General features: G+C 47.1%; 1 protein-coding gene across 1 annotated transcript in view; it reads right to left on the bottom strand.

Annotated features, from left to right (window-relative positions):
• Window positions 1-26,380, bottom strand: part of LOC126250132 (cytochrome P450 6k1-like) — a 162,100-nt gene that overhangs the window by 30,607 nt on the left and 105,113 nt on the right. The window contains exons 5-8 of the mRNA XM_049951534.1: window positions 23,517-23,654; window positions 16,217-16,505; window positions 14,106-14,327; window positions 7,765-8,013 (exon numbers count right to left, since the gene is read on the bottom strand). Coding sequence (XP_049807491.1) covers window positions 7,765-8,013; window positions 14,106-14,327; window positions 16,217-16,505; window positions 23,517-23,654 — 898 coding nt within the window. The remainder of the gene's footprint in view (window positions 1-7,764; window positions 8,014-14,105; window positions 14,328-16,216; window positions 16,506-23,516; window positions 23,655-26,380) is intronic.

The raw sequence follows: 26,380 nt of genomic DNA, 5'->3' as shown, positions 1-26,380 counted from the left end.
TCGAACCCATCGTTCTACCATTCCTAGACCGGCAAGGGAACTTGCTGTTCCAACAGGACAATGCACGTCCGCATGTATCCCGTGCCACCAAACGTGCTCTAGAAGGTGTAAGTCAACTACCCTGGCCAGCAAGATCTCCTGATCTGTCCCCCATTGAGCATGTTTGGGACTGGATGAAGCGTCGTCTCACGCGGACTGCACGTCCAGCACGAACGCTGGTCCAACTGAGGCGCCAGGTGGAAATGGCATGGCAAGCCGTTCCACAGGACTACATCCAGCATCTCTACGATCGTCTCCATGGGAGAATAGCAGCCTGCATTGCTGCGAAAGGTGGATATACACTGTACTAGTGCCGACATTGTGCATGCTCTGTTGCCTGTGTCTATGTGCCTGTGGTTCTGTCAGTGTGATCATGTGATGTATATGACCCCAGGAATGTGTCAATAAAGTTTCCCCTTCCTGGGACAATGAATTCACGGTGTTCTTATTTCAATTTCCAGGAGTGTATTTATTCCTGAATTTCCCTGGACATATTTGTACTTCATTCTTTCGTCAATCAACTGAAATATTTCATCTGTTATCCATGGTTTCTTCGCAGCTGTCTTCCTTGTACCTATGGTTTTCTTTACAGATTCAATGATTTCTCTTTATAGATGTCCATTCGTCTTCAGCTGTTCTGACTACTGGACTATTCATTATCGCAGTGTCTGTAGCCTCAGAGAACTTCCATAGAGTAAATATCTCTGGAGTGAGCACTCACATGCGCAGAACAGATTTTGTGTTGTCAACATACATTGCCGGCCTGGTCACGTGATCTCGGGACGTCGTGTGTTTGTCCGTATAGCGTCCTGTATATTTAGAATGTCACTACATCCCTAATACAGACGGATTCTTTTCGTACGTGTCGTGGATTATTTATATATGTTGCGCAGACATTTTAACAGTATCCATTTGATACCGGGAATAAGCCAGCTACGTAACTTTTAAGGGCAAGTGATATTACATTCAGTTTCTTTGCGATAGGTGTCATAGTTCAGATGCACTCGATTTTTGGTAGTTTTTGGTATGATACCGCACTTTATAGTATTACAGAGCCTGAAGTACATTTTTGCAGTGATAGTCCTGCAAAACGAGTTGACAGTACGTTAGTACTTTCGCAAGTGTCCGAAAAACACCGAATTTGCCACACATTAGCGATTATATCCCTGCTAATTCGTCCTTTTTTCTTGTATTTCTGCGTATTTATTTTCTCGTTTTTGCGACGTAAAGCACAATTTTTCTTACTGGTGGCACTTTGAGGTATTTATTTAACGCATTTTAAGTACTTGCTCCCAGTTCATTAAATAGATAGTAGACGGAGTAATCTATATACATAATTGACAAGTCACTGATAAATGCATGGAGGATAGTATTTACTGAAACAACTAACCTTTCCCTTTCCTGTTCCACTAGCAAATTTACGAGAGGAAGTGATTGTTTGTAAGCTTTTGTACGAGCCGTAATATCTATTATATAGTCATAAAATCGTGGAAAAATAGGTCTACAGAATCAAGTCTTAATTATAATACATCTCGAAATTTTTAAACGTATACAGTGTCTCTTACTAAAATGAAAACTATAATTAGAGCTATATGGAATGTACCCATGAAAAGTTACGATCCCTCCTTTCACATATTTTTCTTTGCATCCGTAGCAACAACGTAATTCACCATCGCTATTACACTATCAACAAACGGTGAAACACAACAAAAACTCTTAGTATTATAAACTTCAAACGCTGCAGAAAGCACGTAGGCACAGCGAAGTCCCGAGATCACGTGACAATCCTGGTTTAATGTTGACAACATGCGCAGAACGCAATGCTCACTCCAGAGATATTTACTCTATGAGAACTTCAAACGTATCTCTTCATTTCTTAGTACATCCGTGTCCAATTTTTTTGGGCATTGATTCTTCCTGAGTAGTCTCTTAAACTTCAGGCTACTCTTCATCATTACTAAATTGTGATCTGAGTCTATACCTGCTCCTGGGTACGCCTCACAACCCAGTATCTGATTTCATAATCTCTGCCTCAAATGGTTCAAATGGCTCTGAGCACTATGGGACTCAACTGCTGTGGTCATAAGTCCCCTATAACTTAGAATTACTTAAACCTAACTAACCTAAGGACAGCACACACATCCATGCCCGAGGCAGGATTCGAACCTGCGACCGTAGCGATCGTGCGGTTCCAGACTGTAGCGCCTTTAACCGCTCGGTCACTCCGGCCGGCATCTCTGCCTCACCATGTTGTAATCTAACGGGAATCTTCCCGTATCTCCCGGCATTTTCCATGTCTATCTCCTCCTCTTGTGATTCTTGAACAGAGTATTTGCTATTACTAGCTGAAATTTATTACAGAACTCAATTACTCTTTCTCGCCTCTCATTCCTAGTACCGAGCCCATACTCTCCCCTAACGCTTTCTTCTACTCCTTCCCCTACAACCGCATTCCAATCCCCATTGACTATTAAATTTTCATCTCCCTTTACGTACTGACTTACGCTTTCAGTAGCTTCATATACTTCCTCTGTCTCTTCTTCCTTGGCTTGCGACCTCAACTATCGTCGTTGGTGTTAGTTTGCTGTCTATTCTGATGAGAGCATCCCTATCAATGAACTGTTCACAGTAACACAGTATCTACCCTCTCTTCCTATTTATAACGAATCCTACTCCCGTTATACAATTTGCTGCTGCTTTTCGTATTACCCCATTGTCGCCTGACCAGAAATCCCTGTCTTCCGTCCACTTCTCTTTACTGACCCCAACTGTATCTAAATTTAGCCTTAGCATTTCCCTATTCAAATTTTCTAGCTTTCCTACCACGTTCAGTTTTCTGACATTCCACACCCAAACTCGAAGAACGTTATCCTTCCGTTGGCAACTAACTAACTAACTTATTCAATCTTTTTCTCTTTGTCAGCTCCTCCTCGGCAGTCCCCTCGGAATGGGGGGGGGGGGGGGGGGGGGGGGGCTATTCCGGAATCTTTTCCCAATTGAGAGATTTGCAGGACATATGTCTTGCGGATAAACGTTATGTGTCTTTAATGCAATGGTTTCCGTTGTCTTCTGCATCTTCATGCCGTCGATCATTGTTGATTCTTCCGCGTTTAGGAGCAGTTTCCCACTCAAAGGACAAGAGAGTGGCTTGAACCTTTGTCCACGCCTCCGCCCTCTTTGACAAGGCCGTTGGCTGGATGAGGGTGGCTTCTTATGCCGGAAGTGTTCAGCCGACATTGCTGATGATATTGATTCAAAATTTAGATGGTGGCGGGGTTCGAAACCGGGACCAAGGACGTTTTGATCGCTAATCAAAGAGCTAACCCTGAAGCATGGGCGTCAAAGATAACTATGTACAGGATAACTATATAGGACAAAAATGTTCCGGTGGTTACCCAGCCCCTTTATACACTACAGGTACCGGTATGTGATCAAAAATATCCGGACACCCACAAAAACATAAGTTTTTCATATTAGGTGCATTGTGCTGCCACCTACTGCCAGGTACTCCATATCAGCGACCTCAGTAGTTATTAGACATCGTGAGAGAGCAGAATGGGGAGGCTCTGCGGAGCTCATGGACTTTGAACGTGGTCAGGTGATTGGCTGTCACTTGTGTCATACATCTATACGCGAGATTCCCACACTCCTAAACATCCCTAGGTCCACTGTTTCCGATGTGACAGTGCAGTGGAAACCTGAAGGGACACGTACAGCACAAAAGCGTACAGGCCGACCTCGTCTGTTGACTGACAGAGACCGCCGACAGTTGAAGAGGATCGTAATGTGTAATAGGCAGACATCCATCCAGACCATCACACAGGAATTCCAAACTGCATCAGGATCCACTGCAAGTACTATGCCAGTTAGGCGGGAGGTGAGAAAACTTGGATTTCATGGTCGAGCAACTGTTCATAAGCCACACATCACGCCGGTAAACGCCATAAGACGCCTCGCTTGGCGTAAGGAGCGTAAACATCGAACGACTGAACAGTAGAAAAGCGTTGTGTGGAGTGGCGAATCACGGTACACAGTGTAACGATCAAATGGCTCTAAGCACTATGGACTTAACTTCTGAGGTCATCAGCCCCTAGACTTAGAACTACTTAAACCTAACTAACCTAAGAACATAACACACATCCATGCCCGAGGCAGGATTCGAACCTGCGACCGTAGCGGCAGCGCGGTTCCGGACTGAAGCGCCTAGAACCACTTGGCCACAGCGGCCGGCTGTAACGATCCGATGGCAGGGTGTGGGAGTGGCGAATGCCCGGTGAACGTCGTCTGCCACCGTGGGTAGTGCAAACAGTAAAATTCGGAGGCGGTGGTGTTATTTCGTGGTCGTGTTTTTTCATGAAGGCGGCTTGCACCCCTTGTTGTTTTGCGTGGCACTATCACAGCACAGGCGTACATTGATGTTTTAATCACCTTCTTGCTTCCCACTGCTGACGTGGAAATGGGGGATGGCGACTTTATCTTTCAACACGACCGAGCACCCGTTCATAATGCACGGCCTGTGGCGGAGTGGTCACACCACAATAACATAACATGACTGGCATGCACAGAGTGCTGACCTGAATCCTATAGAACACCTTTGGGATGTTTTGGAACGCCGACTTCGTGCCAGGCCTCAGCGACCGACATCGATACTTCTCCTCAGTGCAGCACTCCGTGAAGAATGGGCTGCCATCATTCCACAAGAAACCTTCCAGCACCTGATGGAACGTATACCTGCGAGAGTGGAAGCTGTTTTCAAGGCTAAGGGTGGGCCAACACCATATTGCGTTCCAGCATTACCGATGGAGGGCGCCACGAACTTGTAAGTCATTTTCAGTCACGTGTCCGGATACTTTTGATCACATAGTGTATATACTCATTTTGTTTCTAGACGGTTCACCAGTTCTGGTTTCTAGGGTACTCTAGTAATAAACTGATCGTTATGATGTAACGCCCGATGGGTACGCAACACACCTAACGTACAGATAACGCGGGTACGACCTTAAGTGACTAATGCTGCTATGAAAGCTACCATAGTGTACGGTTACATCTACATCTACATTTATAGTCCGCAAGCCACGCAACGGTGTGTGGCGGAGGGCACTTTACGTGCCACTATCATTACCTCCCTTTCCTGTTCCAGTCGCGTATGGTTCGCGGGAAGAACAACTGCCGGAAAGCCTCCGTGCGCGATCGAATCTCTCTAATTTTACATTCGTGATCTCCTCTGGAGGTATAAGTAGGGGGAAGCAATACATTCGATACCTCATCCAGAAACGCACCCTCTCGAAACCTGGACAGCAAGCTACATCGCGATGCAGAGCGCCTCTCTTGCTGAGTCTGCCACTTGAGTTTGCTAAACATCTCCGTAATGCTATCACGCTAACCAAATAACCCTGTGACGAAACGCGCCGCTCGTCTTTGGATCTTCTCTATCTCCTCTGTCAATCCGACCTGGTACGGATCCTACACTGATGAGCAATACTCAAGTATAGGTCGATCGAGTGTTTTGTAAGCCACCTCCTTTGTTGCTGGACTACATTTTCTAAGGAATCTCAACCTGGCACCAGCCTTACCAACAATTAATTTTATATGATCATTCCACTTCAAATCGTTCCGTACGCATACTCCCAGATATTTTACAGAAGTAACTGCTACCAGTGTTTGTGGCGCTATCATATAATCATACAATAGAGAATCCTTCTTTCTATGTATTCGCAATACATTACATTTGTCTATGTTAATGTTCAGTTGCCACTCCCTGCACCAAGTCTCTATCCGCTGCAGATCTTCCTGCATTTCGCTGCAATATTCTAATGCTGCAACTTCTCTGCATACTACAGCATCATCCGCGAAAAGCCGCATGCAACTTCCGACACTATCTACTAGGTCATTTATATATATTGTGAAAAGAAATGGTCCCGTAACATTCGCCTGTTGGACGCCAGAGGTTACTTTAACGTCTGTAGACGTCTCTCCATTGAGAACAACATGCTGTGTTCTGTTTGCTAAAAACTCTTCAATCCAGCCACACATCTGGTCTGATATTCCGTAGGCTCTTACTTTGTTTATCAGGCTTGTGGTAGTGTACGTTAGCCTACGTTAATTTTACAACTATACTATGGCGTCATGTTGAACCGCAGATACCGGCTTACAGTCTCTGAGGCAGGGGAAGGGGTAGGGAAGGAAATGGAAGGATGGTGCATGGTGGAGAGCTATGATAGGAATACCAAAGAAAGAACTACACTCATGCTCATAAATTAAAGATGATGCTCATACATGGTGAAACAACGCTCTGGTGGGCGGTTTGCGGGCTTAAATCGCCTCGGGGTATGACCATGCGTTGCATTTGACCTGCGGTCGTCGCACGGTGGCGCTGGCAGCAGTCCACATACGCAGAGGTGTGTTGGTGCATGTCAGGGTAGGGTGCAGCGAGTAAGTGTGCAGACGTTTGCAGACGTGCTAATGGTGACTGTGTGTTGAAAATGGCTCAAAGAACACATATTGATGACGTTATGAGGGGTAATACTAGAGCGACTGGAAGCTGGTCAAATAGAGAAGGTCGTAGCACGGGCCCTCCGTGTGCCACAAAGTGTGATCTCAAGATTATGGCATCGATTCCAGCAGTCAGGAAACGTGTCCAGGCGCTACAGTACGGGACGTCCACAGTGTACAACACCACAAGAAGACCGATATCTCACCATCAGTGCCCGCAGACAGCCACGGAGTACTGCAGGTAGCCTTGATCGGGACCTTACCACAGCCACTGGAACAGTTGTCTCTAGAAACACAGTCTACAGACGACTGAATAGACATGGTTTATTCGCCTGGAGACCTGCAAGGTGCATTCTACTGACACCTGGTCACAGGAGAGCCCGTAAAGCCTGGTGTCAAGAACACAGAACACAGTACATGATCATTGGAACAAGTGGTCCCAGGTTATGTTCACAGATGAGTCCAGGCATAGTATTAACAGTGATTCTCATCGGGTATTCATCTGGCGTGAATCAGGAACCAGATATCAACCCCTTAATGTCCTTGAAAGGGACCTGTATGGCGGTCATGGTTTGATGGTTTGGGGTGGAATTGTGATTGGTGCACGTACCTCCCTGCATGTCTTTGACAGAGGAACTGTAACAGGTTAGGTGCATCGGGGCGTCATTTTGCATCAGTATGTCCGCCTTATCAGGGGTGCAGTGGGTCCTACCTTCCTCCTGATGGATGAAAACGCACAGCTCCACCGAGCTGCCATCGTGGAGGACCACTTTGAAACAGAAGATATCAGGCGAATGGAGTGGCCTGCCTGTTCTCCAGACCTAAACCCCATCGAGCACGTCTGGGATGCTCTCGGTCGACGTATCCCTGCACGTCATCAAACCCCTACGACACTTCAGGAGATCCGACAGGCACTGGTGCCAGAATGGGAGGCTATACTCCAGCAGCTGCTCGACCGTCTGATCCAGAGTATGTCAACCCTTTGTGCATGGTGATCATATCCCATATTAATGTCGGGACACATGCGCAGGAAACAATGGTGTGGACTTAAAGATCTGTGTCGTGTGTGTTCCCTATGTGCCTATGCTATTAGAGCAGTTTTGTGTAGTGCCACATTGTGTGGCACCACATTCTGCAGTTATCCTTAATTTATGAGCACGGGTGTATTTATTTCCCGAGCCAAGTTGGGACTTCTCAGCCTCCCCGTAGCTACACGAGCTGTGCGGTACTTACCGATGCAGTTGTGTGGCCCGTTGCCGAAGGGCATGTAGGTGAAGGGGTTGATGGTGGACTTGTCGCTGAAGCGCTCGGGGTCGAAGACGTGCGGCTGCGGGAAGTACTGGGGGTCGGTGTGCAGGCCCAGCAGCGACACGTAGACGGGCGTGCCGCGCTCGATGACGCAGCGCGGCCGGCCGGGGACCGCGTAGTCGCGCAGGCACGTGCGGTCCAGGAACGGCAGCGTCGGGTACTTGCGCAGCGTCTCTGCGGGCAGGGAAGCAGGCGGGCGGCCGCATCAGCCTGCTGACACTCTCGCTAGGGCACACTCGCATGTTCTCGGCCTGCCGTCCCACACTACTAGGCTCTGGTCACTGTGGCACCGACATCGGGGAACTCCACCGACTACCGACATCGGACGAAGACGCCTCATCTTTTCAACTCAGACCACCAGTGTGCGCGGTGGCAGTGCAGTCGATCTCATCGCCCGAACGTACAGACTTCGGACGACAACCGATAAAATTCAAATCAGTTTATTTTCTTCAGACGAATCGGGTGACGTCCCCACAAGCAGGAAATGCACTGTGAGAAATTTTTGAGTTTAATATTAGAAAGGAGTAGTTCGTGGCATACTGCGCATGAGAAACATGACAACAGGGGTATGTTTCGGAATCTATGAGTAAATCGCTACTTTATTGGTAAAAATAAGTTTCGACCAACTTAAAAATTTAATAATAAGCAGAACGTTACCTTATATTAAACAGGGCTTTTCACAATTCTTGTTACACACATCTAGAGTTTTTAGAGGGGACCGATGTCCGGACGCGTTTCGTTTCCATGTTACAATAAAAAAAAATAGCTACTCAGTCGCGCGCTAGATGTTTCAAAATGGTTCAAATGGCTCTGAGCACTACGGGACTTAACATCTGAGGTCATCAGTCCCCTAGAACTTCGAACTACTTAAAGCTAACTAACCTAAGGACATCACACACATCCATGCCCGAGGCAGGATTCGAACCTGCGACCGTAGCGGTCGCGCGGTTCCAGACTGAAGCGCTTAGAACCGCTCGGCCACACCAGCCGGCGCTAGATGTTTCTTACGTAGTTCACCTGTTATGGTAGGCAACACACTTTTGTGAATGGTACGATGACGTGATGTCACGTGATGTCCTCTGTTTCCGTCTACCTTGTTTTCATGCTTCCTGGAGGTGTGTCAATTGACATTACGGTGTCTAGTACTCCAGTAACAGGATGCCTGAGTTCACGTTCGCAGAGTACATCGATATGTTGTTAATTTATGGCGAAACTCGCCATATTAGAAGAGAAGCTCAACTTCTATACCAGGAGTACTTTCTAAACAGCGTGACTCCATTTCATCCCTTGTTTCCCAGAGTAGAACACTGGCTGCGCGAAAATGGGAAATTCACAAGCAACAGAACAAACTGTGGTGCTCCAAGAAGGCGAATTTCGCTCACTGACGAAGCCCATTTCAAGAGCGAAGGTGTTTTGAACGCTCGAAATAGCCGCATTTGGGATCAAGTAAACCCAAAAGCCACGTGTACACAAAGATTTCAGCACACCTTCGGCATCAATGTCTGGGCAGGTACCTGCGATGATCGTGTGACTCGATCGTAAAACCTTCTTCCACACCCAACGAGTACCAGGCGCTTCATATTCCTGCAGCAAGTGCTGGCGGAATTTTTGCAAGATGTGCCATTGGATATTCACCGTGAATTATGGTTCCAGTATGATTGCACTGCAGTACATTTTGCAGTTCGCGTCCGAAACCATCTGAACGTAGTCTACAGTTGGATGATATCAAAACGTTTTACAGCTAACAGCGTACCCAGAGAGAGGGAGGAGGAGAAGAGCAGGTACCCCCCCCCCCCCACCCGGTATAAAAAATACACTCCTGGAAATTGAAATAAGAACACCGTGAATTCATTGTCCCAGGAAGGGGAAACTTTATTGACACATTCCTGGGGTCAGATACATCACATGATCACACTGACAGAACCACAGGCACATAGACACAGGCAACAGAGCATGCACAATGTCGGCACTAGTACAGTGTATATCCACCTTTCGCAGCAATGCAGGCTGCTATTCTCCCATGGAGACGATCGTAGAGATGCTGGATGTAGTCCTGTGGAACGGCTTGCCATGCCATTTCCACCTGGCGCCTCAGTTGGACCAGCGTTCGTGCTGGACGTGCAGACCGCGTGAGACGACGCTTCATCCAGTCCCAAACATGCTCAATGGGGGACAGATCCGGAGATCTTGCTGGCCAGGGTAGTTGACTTACACCTTCTAGAGCACGTTGGGTGGCACGGGATACATGCGGACGTGCATTGTCCTGTTGGAACAGCAAGTTCCCTTGCCGGTCAAGGAATGGTAGAACGATGGGTTCGATGACGGTTTGGATGTACCGTGCACTATTCAGTGTCCCCTCGACGATCACCAGTGGTGTACGGCCAGTGTAGGAGATCGCTCCCCACACCATGATGCCGGGTGTTGGCCCTGTGTGCCTCGGTCGTATGCAGTCCTGATTGTGGCGCTCACCTGCACGGCGCCAAACACGCATACGACCATCATTGGCACCAAGGCAGAAGCGACTCTCATCGCTGAAGACGACACGTCTCCATTCGTCCCTCCATTCACGCCTGTCGCGACACCACCGGAGGCGGGCTGCACGATGTTGGGGCCTGAGCGGAAGACGGCCTAACGGTGTGCGGGACCGTAGCCCAGCTTCATGGAGACGGTTGCGAATGGTCCTCGCCGATACCCCAGGAGCAACAGTGTCCCTAATTTGCTGGGAAGTGGCGGTGCGGTCCCCTACGGCACTGCGTAGGATCCTACGGTCTTGGCGTGCATCCGTGCGTCGCTGCGGTCCGGTCCCAGGTCGACGGGCACGTGCACCTTCCGCCGACCACTGGCGACAACATCGATGTACTGTGGAGACCTCACGCCCCACGTGTTGAGCAATTCGGCGGTACGTCCACCCGGCCTCCCGCATGCCCACTATACACCCTCGCTCAAAGTCCGTCAACTGCACATACGGTTCACGTCCACGCTGTCGCGGCATGCTACCAGTGTTAAAGACTGCGATGGAGCTCCGTATGCCACGGCAAACTGGCTGACACTGACGGCGGCGGTGCACAAATGCTGCGCAGCTAGCGCCATTCGACGGCCAACACCGCGGTTCCTGGTGTGTCCGCTGTGCCATGCGTGTGATCATTGCTTGTACAGCCCTCTCGCAGTGTCCGGAGCAAGTATGGTGGGTCTGACACACCGGTGTCAATGTGTTCTTTTTTCCATTTCCAGGAGTGTATTTATAATCTTAGCCAGTCGAACTCGCAGGCTGCCACGGCACATAGACGCACCTATCGTGGACGTCTTGGAAACTGACTTCTAGTAAGTGTACCCTGCGCCAAATTTTGTTCTGTGGATGGTCGTGCAGTTCTCAACAGTTTGTTTCTGTCAGCATGAAGCCTGCTTACTGTAGTCAAGCCTTGGGTTCTCTACAGTTTCACACTCTCCTTCCACCCCCCCCCACCCCACCCCCACCTCCCGTGCTCCCCTCCCCCTTCCCCTCATGTTCCATCAATTACGAAACTGCCAATTCCTTGATGCCTCAGAATGTGTCCTTCCAACCGATCCCATATTTTAGTGTTGTGCTAAAAACTTAGACCCAGAGTATCTTCGTGGGTTATCTGATTCACACATCTAATCTTCAGTATTTTTCTGTAGCACCACGTTTCAGTGCAGTAACTAACTACTCACAGATGGCAGGTGGCTGCACTAGCAGTGATCCGTGACGGGGGGGGGGGGGGGGGGGGGGGGGGAGAACGCGTAAAACGGTGCAATCGTTGTCGTAATGTGGAAACAGGCGATTTCTCTGACGTCCAAAAGGGTATGATCATCAGCTTTCGGGTCAAGGTTGGGAGCATTTCGAAAACCCCAAAGTGGTTGAAATATACGGGGCAAGGCAAAGCTGCGCTATTCAAAACTGGTGCCGAGGCAACTTTGGTTCACCACAGGCCATAGCCGACTGGGTTGAATGACGCCTGCGAAGATGTGTATGGGCGAATACATGTGAAAACGTTTAGTAACTGACCGCCCAGGTCAACCAAGGGGCTGCCTACGGTGTCTCCTCAATTACCGTTCTGCGAACTTTGCAGCATGTGGGTCTCCACAGCAGGCTCACGGTCCACGCACACCCGCTGACTGTTGTCCATCAACGACGAAGGCTGGGATTTCCGCACCAGTACTGCAGCTAGACGTCCAGCGAGAGGCGAGAAGTGGCCTTTTCAGATGAATCAGATCTTATGCTCCATCGGACAGAAATCAAACACGGTGCAACAATCGTCGGAAGGGTCGAGGGCAGAGTATGCAGCCTGCAGAGTATCTAACCTGGGAAACGTTTTGTGGCATTCCTTGGGTGATCTCATCATTCTGGAAGGAACAGTGGATCACCATAAGTATCCAGGATCACGATAAGTATGCATATATCCTTGTGGAACATGTCCACCCCTACATGTAGTTTGTTCTTCCTGGACACAATGGCGTCTACCAGCAGGACAATTCAACGTGTCACACAGCTCGCAGTGTGCGTGCGTGGTTCGAAGAGCACCAGAATGAGTTTACCGTGCTCTCCTGGTCACGAATTTCCTCTGATTTAGACCCAATCGAAAATCTGTGAGCCCACCTCGATCGGGCTGTTTGCAACATTGATCCTCAACCGAGAAACCTAGCGTAACTGACCACGGTACTGCACATCCCTTTCGATACCTTCAAGAACCTCATTGAATTTCTTGTACGTCTTGCCGCGATGCGCACTGAAAAAGGTGGATATTCAGGCTATTGACAAGTGGTCACATTAATGTGATTGGACGATGTATATTCGATTTTAGCAAATTTCTCTTTTTCATAAAGGCTTTTCTTGCTATTGTCAATCTGCATTTTATACTGCCTGTACTTAGGCCAACGTTAGTTATTTTGCCGGCGAAATAACATAACTTGTCTACTACTTTTAGTGTCTCTGTAATTACCATAGCATCTCCTGATTTAACTCGACAGAACTCTATTACCATTTTGTTCATACTTATCTTGTAATGTCTTTCGAAGACTAGTTCGTGTTTTCTTGCGTCCACATTCCTGCAGTATTTTACGAGGGTTGGAAGTTTAATAGTGGCAACTATTTATTTACACCTCGTATAAAACAGATACGTGTTTCAAAGTTTTACTGACTTTCAAAGTAGTCACCAGCTTTGTGTATAACCCATTGCCAGCGATGTGGAAGTCTTAGGACGTTCTTAGCAATGCCAGTTGTGTTGACAGTTCGACCGGCGCGGTCTATTGCCCGACGAATTTGTAGCACTTCTGGAAGTGAATGCCGTGAAGTGTTTCCTTCAGTTTATAAATCGAGTTGAAGTCACGAGGGCTTAAGTCAGGGGAGTGCAGTAGGTGGTGTAGCACTTAGCAGCCCCATCAGTCAAACAAATCAGTAACAAAATGGTTCAAATGGCTCTAAGCACTATGGGACTTAACATCTGAGGTCATCAGTCCCCTAGAACTTAGAACTACTTAAACCTAACTAATCTAAAGACATCACACACATCCATGCCCGAGGCAGGATTCGAACCTGCGACCGTAGCGGTCGCGCGGTTCCAGACTGTAGCGCCTAGAACCGCTCTGCCACCCCGGCCGGCCGACGAGCTTAGAGACAGAAGTGATGACACTTTCTGCAGGACCTGACCATCATTTTGCAGGTCAATGCTCAAGCACGTACAGTGCAAGCTATTACTGATTTGATTGAGTGATGGAGCTGCTAAGTGCTGTAACTCCTTATTGCACTCCTCTGACTTAAGCCCTCGTGAGTTCGACTCGATTTCTAAACTGAGGGAAGCACTTCACGGCATCCGCTTCAGAATTGCTACAAATTCGTCGGCCAATAGACCGCTCCGCTCGAACTGTCAACACAACTGGCACTGCTAAGAGTATCCTAAGACTTCCACATCGCTGGCAACGGGCAATACACAAAGCTGGTGACTACTTTGAAGATCAGTAAATGAAACACGTATCTATTTTCTACGAGCTGTATATTAATAGTTGCCACTATTAAAGTTCCAACCCTCGTAGAAGTGACAACGTTTTCTGTGTCGACTGTTATTAGATGCTTTTATTTACGATTGCGATTCGGCCTTTTGTGCCATTGTCTAGTGACAGATCACTATGAAGTGCGCCAATGCATAATCGTTTCTTTTAAGATGTGCTGTGTTTCCTAATGCTGCTAAGTCCATTTACGATATAGTGTGACAGGTTTCAAGGTACGAGACTGCGCAGAGTAGGTTACTCACCGGAGATGACCATGTCGAGGTAGCGCATGTCGTGGATCATGCTGTAGGAGAAGCGGCCGCCGGCGCGCTGCAGGTGGTCTCGGATCTCGTTGCGCAGGCGCGTCTGCAGGTCCGGCTGCAGCGCCAGCTCGTACAGGCAGAACGTCATCGTCGACGACGACGTCTCGAAGCCCGCCACGAAGAAGATGGCCGCCTGCGCCAGCAGGTCGTCACCCGAGAAATCTGCACACGTCATGCCAACAGAATCTGCTCAAGCTGAGCGCAAAACTTAGAGCTAAGAGCACATCTGAGAGTTTTCGCTCTCAGAGAGCTTTTGCGAGTAAATACGCGTCGCGTAAACAGCGCCGAAAGTCAGCTCGCCGGCAGTGTCCTAGAATAGGCCGAGATATAATGGCGCTCTCCGAGTTTAGATTTCTCGTGTAGATTTCTCAGAGTTATACACATTCCCCGGCAAGCTTGCCAGTTTCTACCTCCGCCGCTACCATTACAGTAGCTCAACCTGTCGCGACGGCGACACAAGAGTACATTTGCACTGAAGCATAGTGGTTAAGGTAGGCCAACTTAGGTTTCCGCAAGCGTGGCGAGCTTCACGGGACCCGTTCAGCTTGCTGCGTTTTGCGTCTGCCAGGGAGTTGTGCTATCAATCCTACGCGCTGGCATGTCCGCAGGAACATTGAATCGTACTTCTAAACAAAAAAAAAAAAAAAAAAAAAAAAAAATGGTTCAAATGGCTCTGAGCACTATGGGACTTAACTTCTAAGGTCATCAGTCCCCTAGAACTTAGAACTACTTAAACCTAACTAACCTAAGGACATAACAAACATCCATGCCCGAGGCAGGATTCGAACCTGCGACCGTAGCAGTCGTGCGGTTCCAGACTGTAGCGCCTAGAACCGCTCGGCCACCACGGCCGGCACTTCTGAACAACACAGGCACACCGGGCAAGCAGCTTTCACTTAAAATGTCTCCCCTGTACGGGAATATGGGTAATCAATGTACGAGTGCAGGTTGTTAACACATGATTGATGACATGGGGAAATTTGAGTCTGGCCTTGGGTCGTTCTAATGTTATGGCGACCGTTCGTGAAAGCCTGAAATCCGGGTTCCAGTCCCAGTCCAGCACAAATTTTCACTGTTCATGTTGTATATTAACCGAGGGCCTAGAAACGACGGAGAGGCTCCGTCCCGGCTGCAGCCGCAGTGGTCCACAACCCCACGACGACTACCGCAGTCCACTTCACTCCTCCGTCGCTCCGTCGCTCTGTCGTCCCACACCCCCAGGGTTATGGTGCTGTTCGGCCCCCAGTTGCCCCCCCCCTTCCCTCCCCTCCCAGGGAACGTCTCACACTAGACGAGTGTAGCCCCTATGTTTGCGAGGTAATGTTGGTGTACGCGTACGTGGAGATCTTGTCAGCGCAGCAATCGCCGACATAGTGTAGCTGAGGCGGAATAGGGGGAACCAGCCCGCATTCGCCGAGGCAGATGGAAAACCGCCTAAAAACCACCCACAGACTGGGCAGCTCACCGGACCTCGACACAAGTCCGCCGGGCGGATTCGTGCCAGGAACCAGGCGCTCCTTCCCAATCCGGAAAGCCGTGTGTTAGACCGCACGGCTAACCGGGCGGGCTAAGAATGACCTTAGTGTTTTAGTGAGATGGGTGAAATAATTTTTATCTTATGTGAAGAATTATTGTAAATTTGTATCGCCCCATTTGTAATGGAATTTTTATAAGCCGATGTCCTTATTGACTGGACAGGGTACTTTCCTTCTTGCCTTAAAACATGTCCAATTCTTATTTATGTATACTACAGACAGAACAACATGACTAGCATGTGGACAACGGAGGAAATGTGCGTTTTAATGCACCTAACGTAGGAATTTTATGCGCGCCCATTTCGTAAACAGTGTGATTTAAGAACTAGAAGCATCCCAGAACTGCTGCTGGAGCGCGTTGCGATCGCGTATGCCACCCTGGAGCACACGTTACGTATGCACAAGTCGCATCCTTTCTGAGCGTTCAGTACCACGTTGAAGTCGGCAGGCTCAGCGTTGACGTTCGCAAGCACGATCCGAGTGCCGACGGCTTAAGACGACGCGTTCAGTACGTACCGAACTTCGTCCTGAGGACGTCTTCGTCCGCGTCGCTGACAGGCAGCGCCAGTGCGGCGTCGCCGTCGTCCGGGGCGTCGTCGGCGTCGCGCTGTATGGAGCCCTGGTTCTTGAGCTGGATCAGGTGGTCGACGAGGTCGTTGCGCAGCGGCGCGCCCGCGGCCGTGCCCTTCTCGCGGGCCGTCAGCGTCTCCCAGAAGACGCGCCGCAGGAACTCGTTGGTCTCCTTCTGCAGGTACACGCAGCGCAGCAGGCGGGACAGGTACGGCGTGAAGAAGAACACCAGCACCTGCCGACCACAACGCTGTCACTGCACGGAGACTATGTCATTTCACTTTATTCGTTGCCAGAGTTATAAAAATTGTCAGCACTTACACGTTCAAGTAGCAGTGAGAGGATCTCTAACAGAAGATTTGCAGCGGAAATAAAATTATTTGGGCCCCAACAAACGCCTTCCCACATAAAGCCCTATCTAACAATGAGGTGCCAAAACTTATGGGCTAACGATATGCACATACACAGATGGCGGTAGTATCGCGTACACAGTGCACTGACGGAGCTCTGATTCTCAGGCGATTATGTGAAAAGGTGCCCGACGTGATTATAGCCACACGACGGTAAGTAACAGGCTTTGAGCGCGGAATTGTAGTTGGAGCTAGACGCACGGGATGTTCCATTTCGGAAATCGTTACGAAGTTCAATATTCCGATATCCACAGTGTCAAAAGTGTGCCGAAAATACCGAATATGTGGCGTTACCTCTCACCACGGGCAACACAGTCGCCGATAGCCCTCACTTAACGACCGAGAGCAGCGGCGTTTGCGTACAGTGGTCAGTACTAACAGACAAGCATCACTGTGTCAAATAACCGCAGAAATCAACGTGGAACGTACGACGAACGTATCCATTACGACAGTGCGGCGAAATTTGGTGTTAATGGGCTACACCACCAGATGACCGACGCGAATGCCTTTGCTAACAGCACGACATCGCCTGCAGGGCCTCTCCTGGACTCGTGACCACGTAAAAATGCTACACTGACCGTGCAAAGTAAAATAAAATTACTTTTCCAGTCTGACGCATTTCCAATCTGAGACACAAAATTAAGGCTCCACTGCACGATAACCTGACCAAACGGCCTCTATCTGCTGGACTGTTTGAGTACGGCCTAAGTCGGATAAATGTATGAAATAAACAAGAAAATAATCCCCTACATGTTCATAGTTGGGCAAGTCGAAGAAACAATGTGTTAAAAAGGCAACAAGAAATTTACAAGTGTGTGGAGAAAGTTGCACAAGGCATGAGAAAAATAAGAATTATGCTCTAAGGGCACTTAGTAAGTCCTAGTACTTTACCTGAACAAATTTTTAATATAATTTATCAAAGCTCTGGAACAAAAAAGAAGTTGGTCTGAAAAACGAAAATGTACAAAATATGGGACCAAATAATAGATCAGTCAGCTCCATGAATATTCAGAAAGAATAGCACTACAATGAACTGAGCAGAGGAAAAGAGAAAGGTTACTAGGCAACAAATACTCAATTACCAGAAACGCAATAAGTCGTGACAAAGGATTACTTTATGTGACACCAATATAACCTAAAACGGGCGAAAATTATGTCTCTCTAAGACGTTGGTTTCAAATCATTAGTTAATACCAGACAATGGCGTACATGAGGTCCATGACATATACCATTTCAGTGTTCGCCTGGAATTATTTGAGTTAAACAAATGAAACCTTTTCAGCGTGATTGTATCAGGAAACAGTCCTGTGCCCTGCGTATTAGAGGTTGTACACATTTTTGCGACGGCGCTCCACCCCAACGGTAGGTGCTCAGAATGCTGATGGGGTAAGAATTCTTTTCTTGGCACAACAAAGGGGATTTCTGATTACCATATCGGTACGCAGTGTGTCATATAGCCAGGGGTTTGGCAGTGTTGACGATGATCCACATGTCAGGTGGATGGTAAGCTTGGCAGTTTCTACGGTGGAGATCGTGAGGAGCAGAGTATATGTGGGCACTAGCTTTCGACTCCTCGATTCTTCTCTCATAATAAAAACAAAGAAAGGGTCTTATGGCATTGTTAGAGACCCCAAGGCGGTTCAGCCGGTTAATGGGGAAGGACTTTTCTCCAGCGCACCAAGGCCCTATCTACCCTCATGCTCATAAATTAAAGATAATGCTCATACATGGTGAAACAACGCTCTGGTGGGCGGTTTGCTGGTTTAAATCACCTCGGGGTATGACCGTGCGCTACATTTGACCTGCGGTCGTCGCACGGTGGGGCTGGCAGCGGTCCACATACGCAGAGGTGTGTTGGTGCATGTCAGAGTACGGTGCAGCGAGTAAGTGAGCAGACTTTTCAGACGTGCTAATGGTGACTGTGTGTTGAAAATGGCTCAAAGAACACATATTGATTACGTTATGAGGGGCAGAATACTAGGGCGACTGGAGGCAGGTCACACACAGCAGGTCGTAGCACAGACCCTCCGCGTGCCACAAAGTACAATCTCAGGATTATGGCAACCATTCCAGCAGACAGGAAACGTGTCCAGGCGCTACAGTACGGGACGTCCACAGTGTACAACACCACAAGAAGACCGATATCTCACTTTCAGTGCCTGCAGACGGTCACGGAGTCCTGCAGGTAGCCTTGCTCGGGACCTTACCGCAGCCACTGGAACAGTTGTCTCCAGACACACAGTCTACAGACGACTGAACAGACATGGTTTATTCGCCCGGTGACATGCAAGGTGCATTCCACTGACCCCTGGTCACAGGAGAGCCCGTAAAACCTGGTGTTTCCTGACCGAGCGAGGTGGCGCAGTGGTTAAACACTGGACTCGCATTCGGGAGGACGACGGTTCAATCCCGCGTCCGGCCATCCTGATTTAGGTTTTCCGTGATTTCCCTAAATCGCTCCAGGCAAATGCCGGGATGGTTCCTTTCAAAGGGCACGGCCGACTTCCTTCCCCGTCCTTCCCTAATCTGATGAGACCGATGACCTCGCTGTCTGGTCTCCTTCCCCAAAACAACCCAACCCCAACCCTGGTGTTTCCAAACCCCTAGGACACCTCAGGAGCTCCGACAGGCAGTGGTGCAAGAATGGAAGGCTATACTCCAGCAGCTGCTCGACCACCTGATCCAGAGTATGCCAACCTGTCATGGCCACTGGAACAGCGGTGCCAAGATGTGCTCACGGACGAGTCCAGGTATAGTCTGAACAGTGATTCTCGCCGAGTTTTCATATGGCGTGAACCAGGAATCAGATACCAACCCCATAATGTCCTTGAAAGGGACCTGTATGGAGGTCGTGGTTTGGTGGTGTGGGGTGGGATTATGATTGGTGCACATACACCCCTGCATGTCTTTGACAGAGGAACTGTAACAGGTTAGGGCTATCGGGACGTAATTTTGCACCAGTATGTCCACCTTTTCAGGGGCGCAGTGGGTCCTACCTTCCTCCTGATGGATGAAAACGCACAGCTCCACCGAGCTGCCATCGTGGAGGAGCACCGTGAAACAGAAGATATCAGGCGAATGGAGTGGCCTGCCTGTTCTCCAGACCCAAACCCCATCGAGCACGTCTGGGATGCTCTCAGTCGACGTATCGCTGCACGTCTCCAAACCCCTAGGACACTTCAGGAGCTCCGACAGGCACTGGTGCAAGAATGGGAGGAAACCTGTTGCATTTTCTCAGTGTTGTGCCAATAAATCGTAGTCTTTGGTCTTATTTGCCCAAAACATTATCTATGTGATCGTTCCAACTTATGTTATTCGTTCAAATGGTTCAAATGGCTCTGAGCACTAAGGGACTTAACTTCTGAGGTCATCAGTCCCCTAGAACTTAGAACTACATAAACCTAACTAACCTAAGGACATCACACACATCCATGCCCGAAGCAGGATTCGAACCTGCGACCGTAGCGATCGCGCGGCTCCATACTGTATGTTATTCGTTATTATGATTTCTAAGTATTTAGTTGATTTTACAGCCTTTAGATTTGTGTGATTTGTCGTGTAACCGAAATTTACCGGATTCCTTTTGGTAATCGTGTGGATGACTTCACACTTTTCATCATTTACAGTCAATTTCCCGTTTTTGCACCATACAGATATCTTGTCTCTTTCTGCAATTTGTTTTGATCATCTGATGACTTTATAAGTCTTTAAATGACAATCATCTGCAAAAAATCTAAGAGTCCTTCTCAGATTGCCTCCTAAATCGTTTATGAAGATCATGAACAGCACAGGGCCTATAACACTTACTTTGGGAACGCCAGATATTACTTCTGCTTTAATCGATGACTTTCGTCAGTTACTGCGAACTGTGACCCTTGTGGCAGGAAATCAGGTACCCAGTCCCACAACTGAGACGATAGTCCATAAGCGGGCAATTTAAGTAGAAGTCGCTTGTGAGGTACGGTGTCAAAAGCCTTCTGCAAATCTAAAAATACGGAATCGGTTTGGTGTCGTCTGTTAATATTACTCACTGCTTTGTGACAATAAAGAGCTTGTTGTGTTTCAGAAGATCAATATTTCCTGAATGCATGTCAGCTGTTTGTCAATGAATTGTTTTCCTCGAGGTAACCCATAATGATCGAACGCGGTATATGTTCCAAACTCTTACTGCAAATCGACGTTAGTGACATGGGTCTGTAATTTAACGGAATACTATTTTCTTTCTTGGGTATCGATGTGACTTCCCTTTTTCTACTCTAAGTTACTCATGTTGGCAGTTGTTTTGGTTCGAATTTTGGAATATTTACTAAGTCTTCTTTGGTAAAGGAATTTCGGAAAACCGTATATGGTACCTCTGCTTTAGTGGCACTGTCATCACCAACGTCACCATTGTTACCGCGTAGTGAATGCATTGACTGTGTATGGCCGCTGGTGTACTTTAGAAACGGCTAGAACCTCATTGGATTTCCAGCTAGATTTCGAGGCAGAGTTTCGTTGCGGAAACCACAAATCGCTACAGTCCTCTCCTATCGCTAACTTCTTATAGAAAACCGCATCATCTGCAAATACCCACATCGAACTTCCACCGTTATCCACTAGGTCAGTTACATACATTGTAATCAGTAACCATCGTATCACACTTTCTTGGGGTACTTTTGAAATAACTGTATATTCAAATGGTTCAAATGACTCTGAGCACTATGGGACTTAACATCTGAGGTCATCAGTCTCCTAGAACTCAGAAATACTTAAAACGCTGAACCCTTACAGCACACTGGTACGCCGACGATAATATACGCCCCATTTTGTTTCCCTTCATGGCATGGGCTTACATTTCAGCGATGACCGCCTCCCCCCCCCCCTCCCCCTCTCACCCCACACACGCGACTAGAATTTCTCTGCTTGTCTTCGTGTTTGCCAAATCCTAGCTTGGGCAACGAAGTCGTCGGAGCTTTTCCCAGTTGAGAACGTTTGGAGCATTATGGGCAGGGCCCTCTAACCAGCTCGAGATTTTGACGATGTAACGCGCCAAATGGACAGAATTTGGCACGATATCCCTCGGGAGGACATCCAACAACTCTATGAATCAATGCCACTCCGAATAAGTGCTTGCATAAGGGCCAGAAGTTGACAAAAACGTTATTGCCTTGCTCAATGTGTCAAGCTCTAACTCTTGAATATATCATCGAATTTTTGTGAAATTGTAATCATATGTTTGTTTGTACATGTACATCACAGCTACCGATTTTCATCCCAGTCGGTCAATTCCTTCGTGATGCGTCCTTTTTTTTTTGTCTTAGATTGTAGATGACATCGTTGGACATGTAACGATCTACTTCTGCATCTGCATGGATACTCTGCAAATCACACTTAAGTGCCTTGCAGAACGAGGATAGCCATAGGGTACCATGATGCGTGGGGAATGGCGCTTTCTTGCTGGAACACTTCTGAAGATGAGTAAGTTGCCTAGAAATTTACAACGCAGTCTGTGTTTCTTAGGTGATAACTGGAGGAGATTCGAAATCGTAGGAGAGGGCTTGCCACCGCGTAACCCCAAATGATCTGGGAGTGTGCAGCCTGTAATATTTTCATATTTACAGTTATGATGCGTGTCCAGTCGAAATGTGTACGCTTGTCTGTTACTGAACAATGCTCGACCCGGAAACGCAAGTGCTCATGCCAGTCGTTTTTAGGGTGTTACTGGGATGCGACAGAAACAATGCAGAGAGAAAATAATTTATATTGCAACGTGAGAGAGGATGCCACACTTATTAATGACACGTCATTTCTCTGGATGGGATAGAGAGTGACACGAGACTCACACTTGCTTGAGGTCAGAAGCTAGATGTCTTCCAGACTCTTCCTATCACTCGTACGTCCAATATCTACAATGCTTCCATTGATACTGCCTTAATGAACCGAACGTCGGGCAGTTCACCGAATGAGCAGCCTGTCATCGTGATGTGTCTTGTCTCAAACTGTCTGTGTATCAGGTAGCTGCAAAATCTGCCTCTGGATAACTGCACTACTACGACATGACTCTCCATCACTCATTTTGGAGTACACACTGAAGATATTTTAACACAAACAATCATCATATAACTCTTCCAACGCTTTTTTAATGTCTACCATGCGAAAGGGTCCGCAAGTTTATAAAGACGGCGTCCGACCACAGGATACAGAGCAGCAAGCTGAAGTCTTCCGTGCAGAAGGGAGACCGACTTGTTTGCTGCCTGACAAACAGGCGTATAGCTAATCAAACGCATCTGACAGGTCATGGCTAGGCAGTTGTCATGGCGGGGTCATGTTGCAGTGAAGTAACTGACTAGCAGACAACACTCTATCTGAAGACATCACGTTTACTCGATTTTGTTCTTGCTTTTCTTTGTGCAGTTTGCACTGGGAAGCGTTTTCCCAAGCGGAACGGGCGATAAGTGAAGAATGAATGTTGAAGTCTTCATTCATTGCATTCCAACAACAGCAGAATAATAACACATGAAATTAATTATGTCTTCTGAAGTGAATGAAAGGATCTGTGAGAATGAAATCAATGAAGGTGCAGTGACATAAAATAATGATTTCAGTGCAAACTATTCATATATGCTGAAACTGCAATGCTATCAACCTAGAGTGACAACTGAAAATTTGTACCAGGGTGGAACCCAACCTATGATTTGCCCATCCCGATAAGCGCAAAATACGGCTTTAGAGTCCCGGTCTAGTGCAAATTTTCAATAATCACTACAAGTTAAAAAAATAGAGATTAATTTGAGTTGGAAATCTGTTGTAATTAAAAAAGAAACGAAATACAAAGAAATAAAAGCCTTGAGACATACCTCGAGCGACCTGTGAATGCCGTATTCGAAGGTCTTCTTGCCGAGCTCGCGGAACTCTGCGTCCGGGTTGCCCACCGAGTTGCTGGAGATTCCGAAAGCGCAGCTGTTGATCACGTCCGTAGTGCAGCGGGCTGTCACCTGAGACGATGTTAAGTACCATACTCAAACAGCACACTTTTAACGCAATTTTTTGTAACTTCCTGGTAGATTAAAACTGTGTGCCGGACCGAGACTCGAACTCGGGACCTTTGCCTTTCACAGGCAAGTGCTCTACCAACAGAGCTACCCAAGCACGACTCACGCCCGAGTTCGAGTCTCGGTCCGGCACACAGTTTTAATCTGCCAGGAAGTTTCACATCAGCGCACACTCCGCTGTAGAGTGAAAATTTCATTCTAGAAACAATTTTTTGTGTTTAGTGTCACAGTTAAATGCATTTGTGAATGAGCCAGTGCTACATGGAAAGTAAAGTCATAAATCGCTAAAATATTTATGAATCATTGCATTCAGCATGCCAACGGGCTTGACGCAGTGGTAACACCGGTTCCCGTCAGATCACCGAAGTTAAGCTCTTCGGATTTGGCTAGCACTTGGATGGGTGACCGTTTGGGCCTGCCGGGCGCAGTTGGCAAGTGGGGTGCACTCACGCTTGTGAGATCAATTGAGGAACTGCTTGGCTGATAAGTGGCGGCTCCGGTTACGAAAACTGACAACGGTAGGGAGAGCGGTGTGCTGACCAGATGCCCCTCCATACCCGCATCCAGTGACGCCTATCTGCTGAGTATGACACGGCGGGCGGTCTGCAACGTTGGGCCTTCCGAGCCCTGCTCGGCGTAGTTACTCGAGCTGTTTAGGTACCAGGGTAGTGTCCCATCACGTGACAGTAAGTAATCTGTTTGTGTGTTGGCAGCGCTATAGACTGTGTTGATATCGCTGACAGCGCTCTGCGCCCTCGGCAAGAGATTCTGTGGTTGGACGGACTAGCAGTTGGCGAGTGGGTAGAGAAGTGTGTGAACATGTTTTTCTTGGTGGAGACTCTGTGTTGGTAGGACACGCATTGTAAAGTGGAATGATATTTCTTATAAGAAAATATGCAGGGAAAGGTATGATAATGTACGTATGGTCGATAATGTTTGATATAATTTTTGGAACTGGATGTCACATGAATAAGGTAAAATTGCCTAAATACATTCTTTACTCTACAACAAAATCTATCTTTGGCTAACCATATGCCTCATAGTAGTTAGAGTCTATAGTAGTTATAATCTTTTTATTTAGCTGGCTTTTGTTGCTACTCGTAATTGCTGTAGTTCGTGTTATCAAGATTTTCTGTGAGGTAAGTGACTTATGAAGAAGAATGGGGTTTCCACTATCGGAATTCGTGATTGCGTTTAGGCAATTAACAGAGTTGGAGGTAGTTTCATATTTCTTTATTTGATATTTTTTGGATTTGTATTATTTTTAGGATTTCTTGCAATGCAGGGCTATTCCTTTGTGTTGTGTGGAAGTCATGTTGTCAATATATAGCAGTCAGATTGCGTTGGGCTTGTATATTGTGGGTAATAAATGAATAGGTTAAGTTTGAGTCAGGGAAAATTCTGTTGGTCAGTGCTTAAAAAAAAATTAAAGAGTTAGTTTCAACAGAGATATCTAACAACGGATCAGGCACGTAAGGGCGTCTATTCAAAAACTACATCCCATGCTTTGGCCCTCAAAAATGGGTTCAAATGTTAAAATACTATTACACAAACACATCGTGGAACCAATAACAAGTTATGGGAATGACTTTTGGTAACTCATAGAAAGAAGAGCATGTAGACTTTCCCGAATTGACCGTATAAGAAACAAGAGAAACGACGCAGACACATTACAGTATTATAGACAGAATAGAAGAAAGACAGCTAGGATCATTAGGGCATGAATGGTTCAAATCTTATATCTCTGGCAAGAAACAAAGGGTGTTATTAGGAAAGAGACATGTATCAAGCTATCAGGCATCATGCAACTGGGAACTAATTACATGTGGGGTCCCACAAGGCTCTGTTTTGGGGCCCTTACTTTTTCTTGTGTCTATCAATGACCTTTCATCAGTAACATTACCAGATTCCAAGTTCGTTTTGTTTGCTGATGATACAAACATTGCAATAAATAGCAAATCAAGCGTAGTCTTAGAAAGATCAGCTAATAAAATATGTGTGGACATTAATCACTGGTTCCTAGCCAATACTTTGTCACTAAACTTTGAAAAAACACACTACATGCAGTTCAGAACTTGTAAGGGGTGTCCCACGAGTATATGTTTAACATACGATGACAGTCTTAATTCTTGGGATCACAGCTTGATAACAAATTCAACTGGGAGGACCACACCACAGAACTGCTGAAGCGTCTTAACAAATCTCTACGTGCAATACGAATTGTGTCAGACATAGGGGATATAAAAACGAAAAAGCTGGCATACTATGTTTACTTTCATTCCATAATGTCATATGGGATTATTTTTTGGGGTGATTCATCATGCCAAGCTAAAGTCTTCTGGACACAAAAACGTGTAGTAAGAGTTATATGTGGTGTGAAGTCAAGAACATCCTGCAGAAGCCTGTTTGTGGAACTAGGGATACTAACTACTGCTTCCCAATATATTTATTCCTTAATGAAATTTGTCATTAAAAATATATCACTTTTTCAAACCAACAGCTCAATTCATGGAATCAATACTAGAAATAAGAATAATCTTCACAAGGATTTAAAGTCACTTAGTCTTGTACAAAAAGGTGTGCATTATTCAGGAACACACATATTCAATAACTTGCCAGCAGCCATAAAAAGCTTGACAATCAAAGAAATTCAGTTTAAGAGAAACCTA

This window comes from Schistocerca nitens, chromosome 1 (assembly GCF_023898315.1).
Source record: "Schistocerca nitens isolate TAMUIC-IGC-003100 chromosome 1, iqSchNite1.1, whole genome shotgun sequence".
Lineage (NCBI taxonomy): Eukaryota > Metazoa > Arthropoda > Insecta > Orthoptera > Acrididae > Schistocerca > Schistocerca nitens.
The sequence above is the reverse complement of the archived record's forward strand: the minus strand, read 5'-3'. Positions and strand labels throughout refer to the sequence as shown.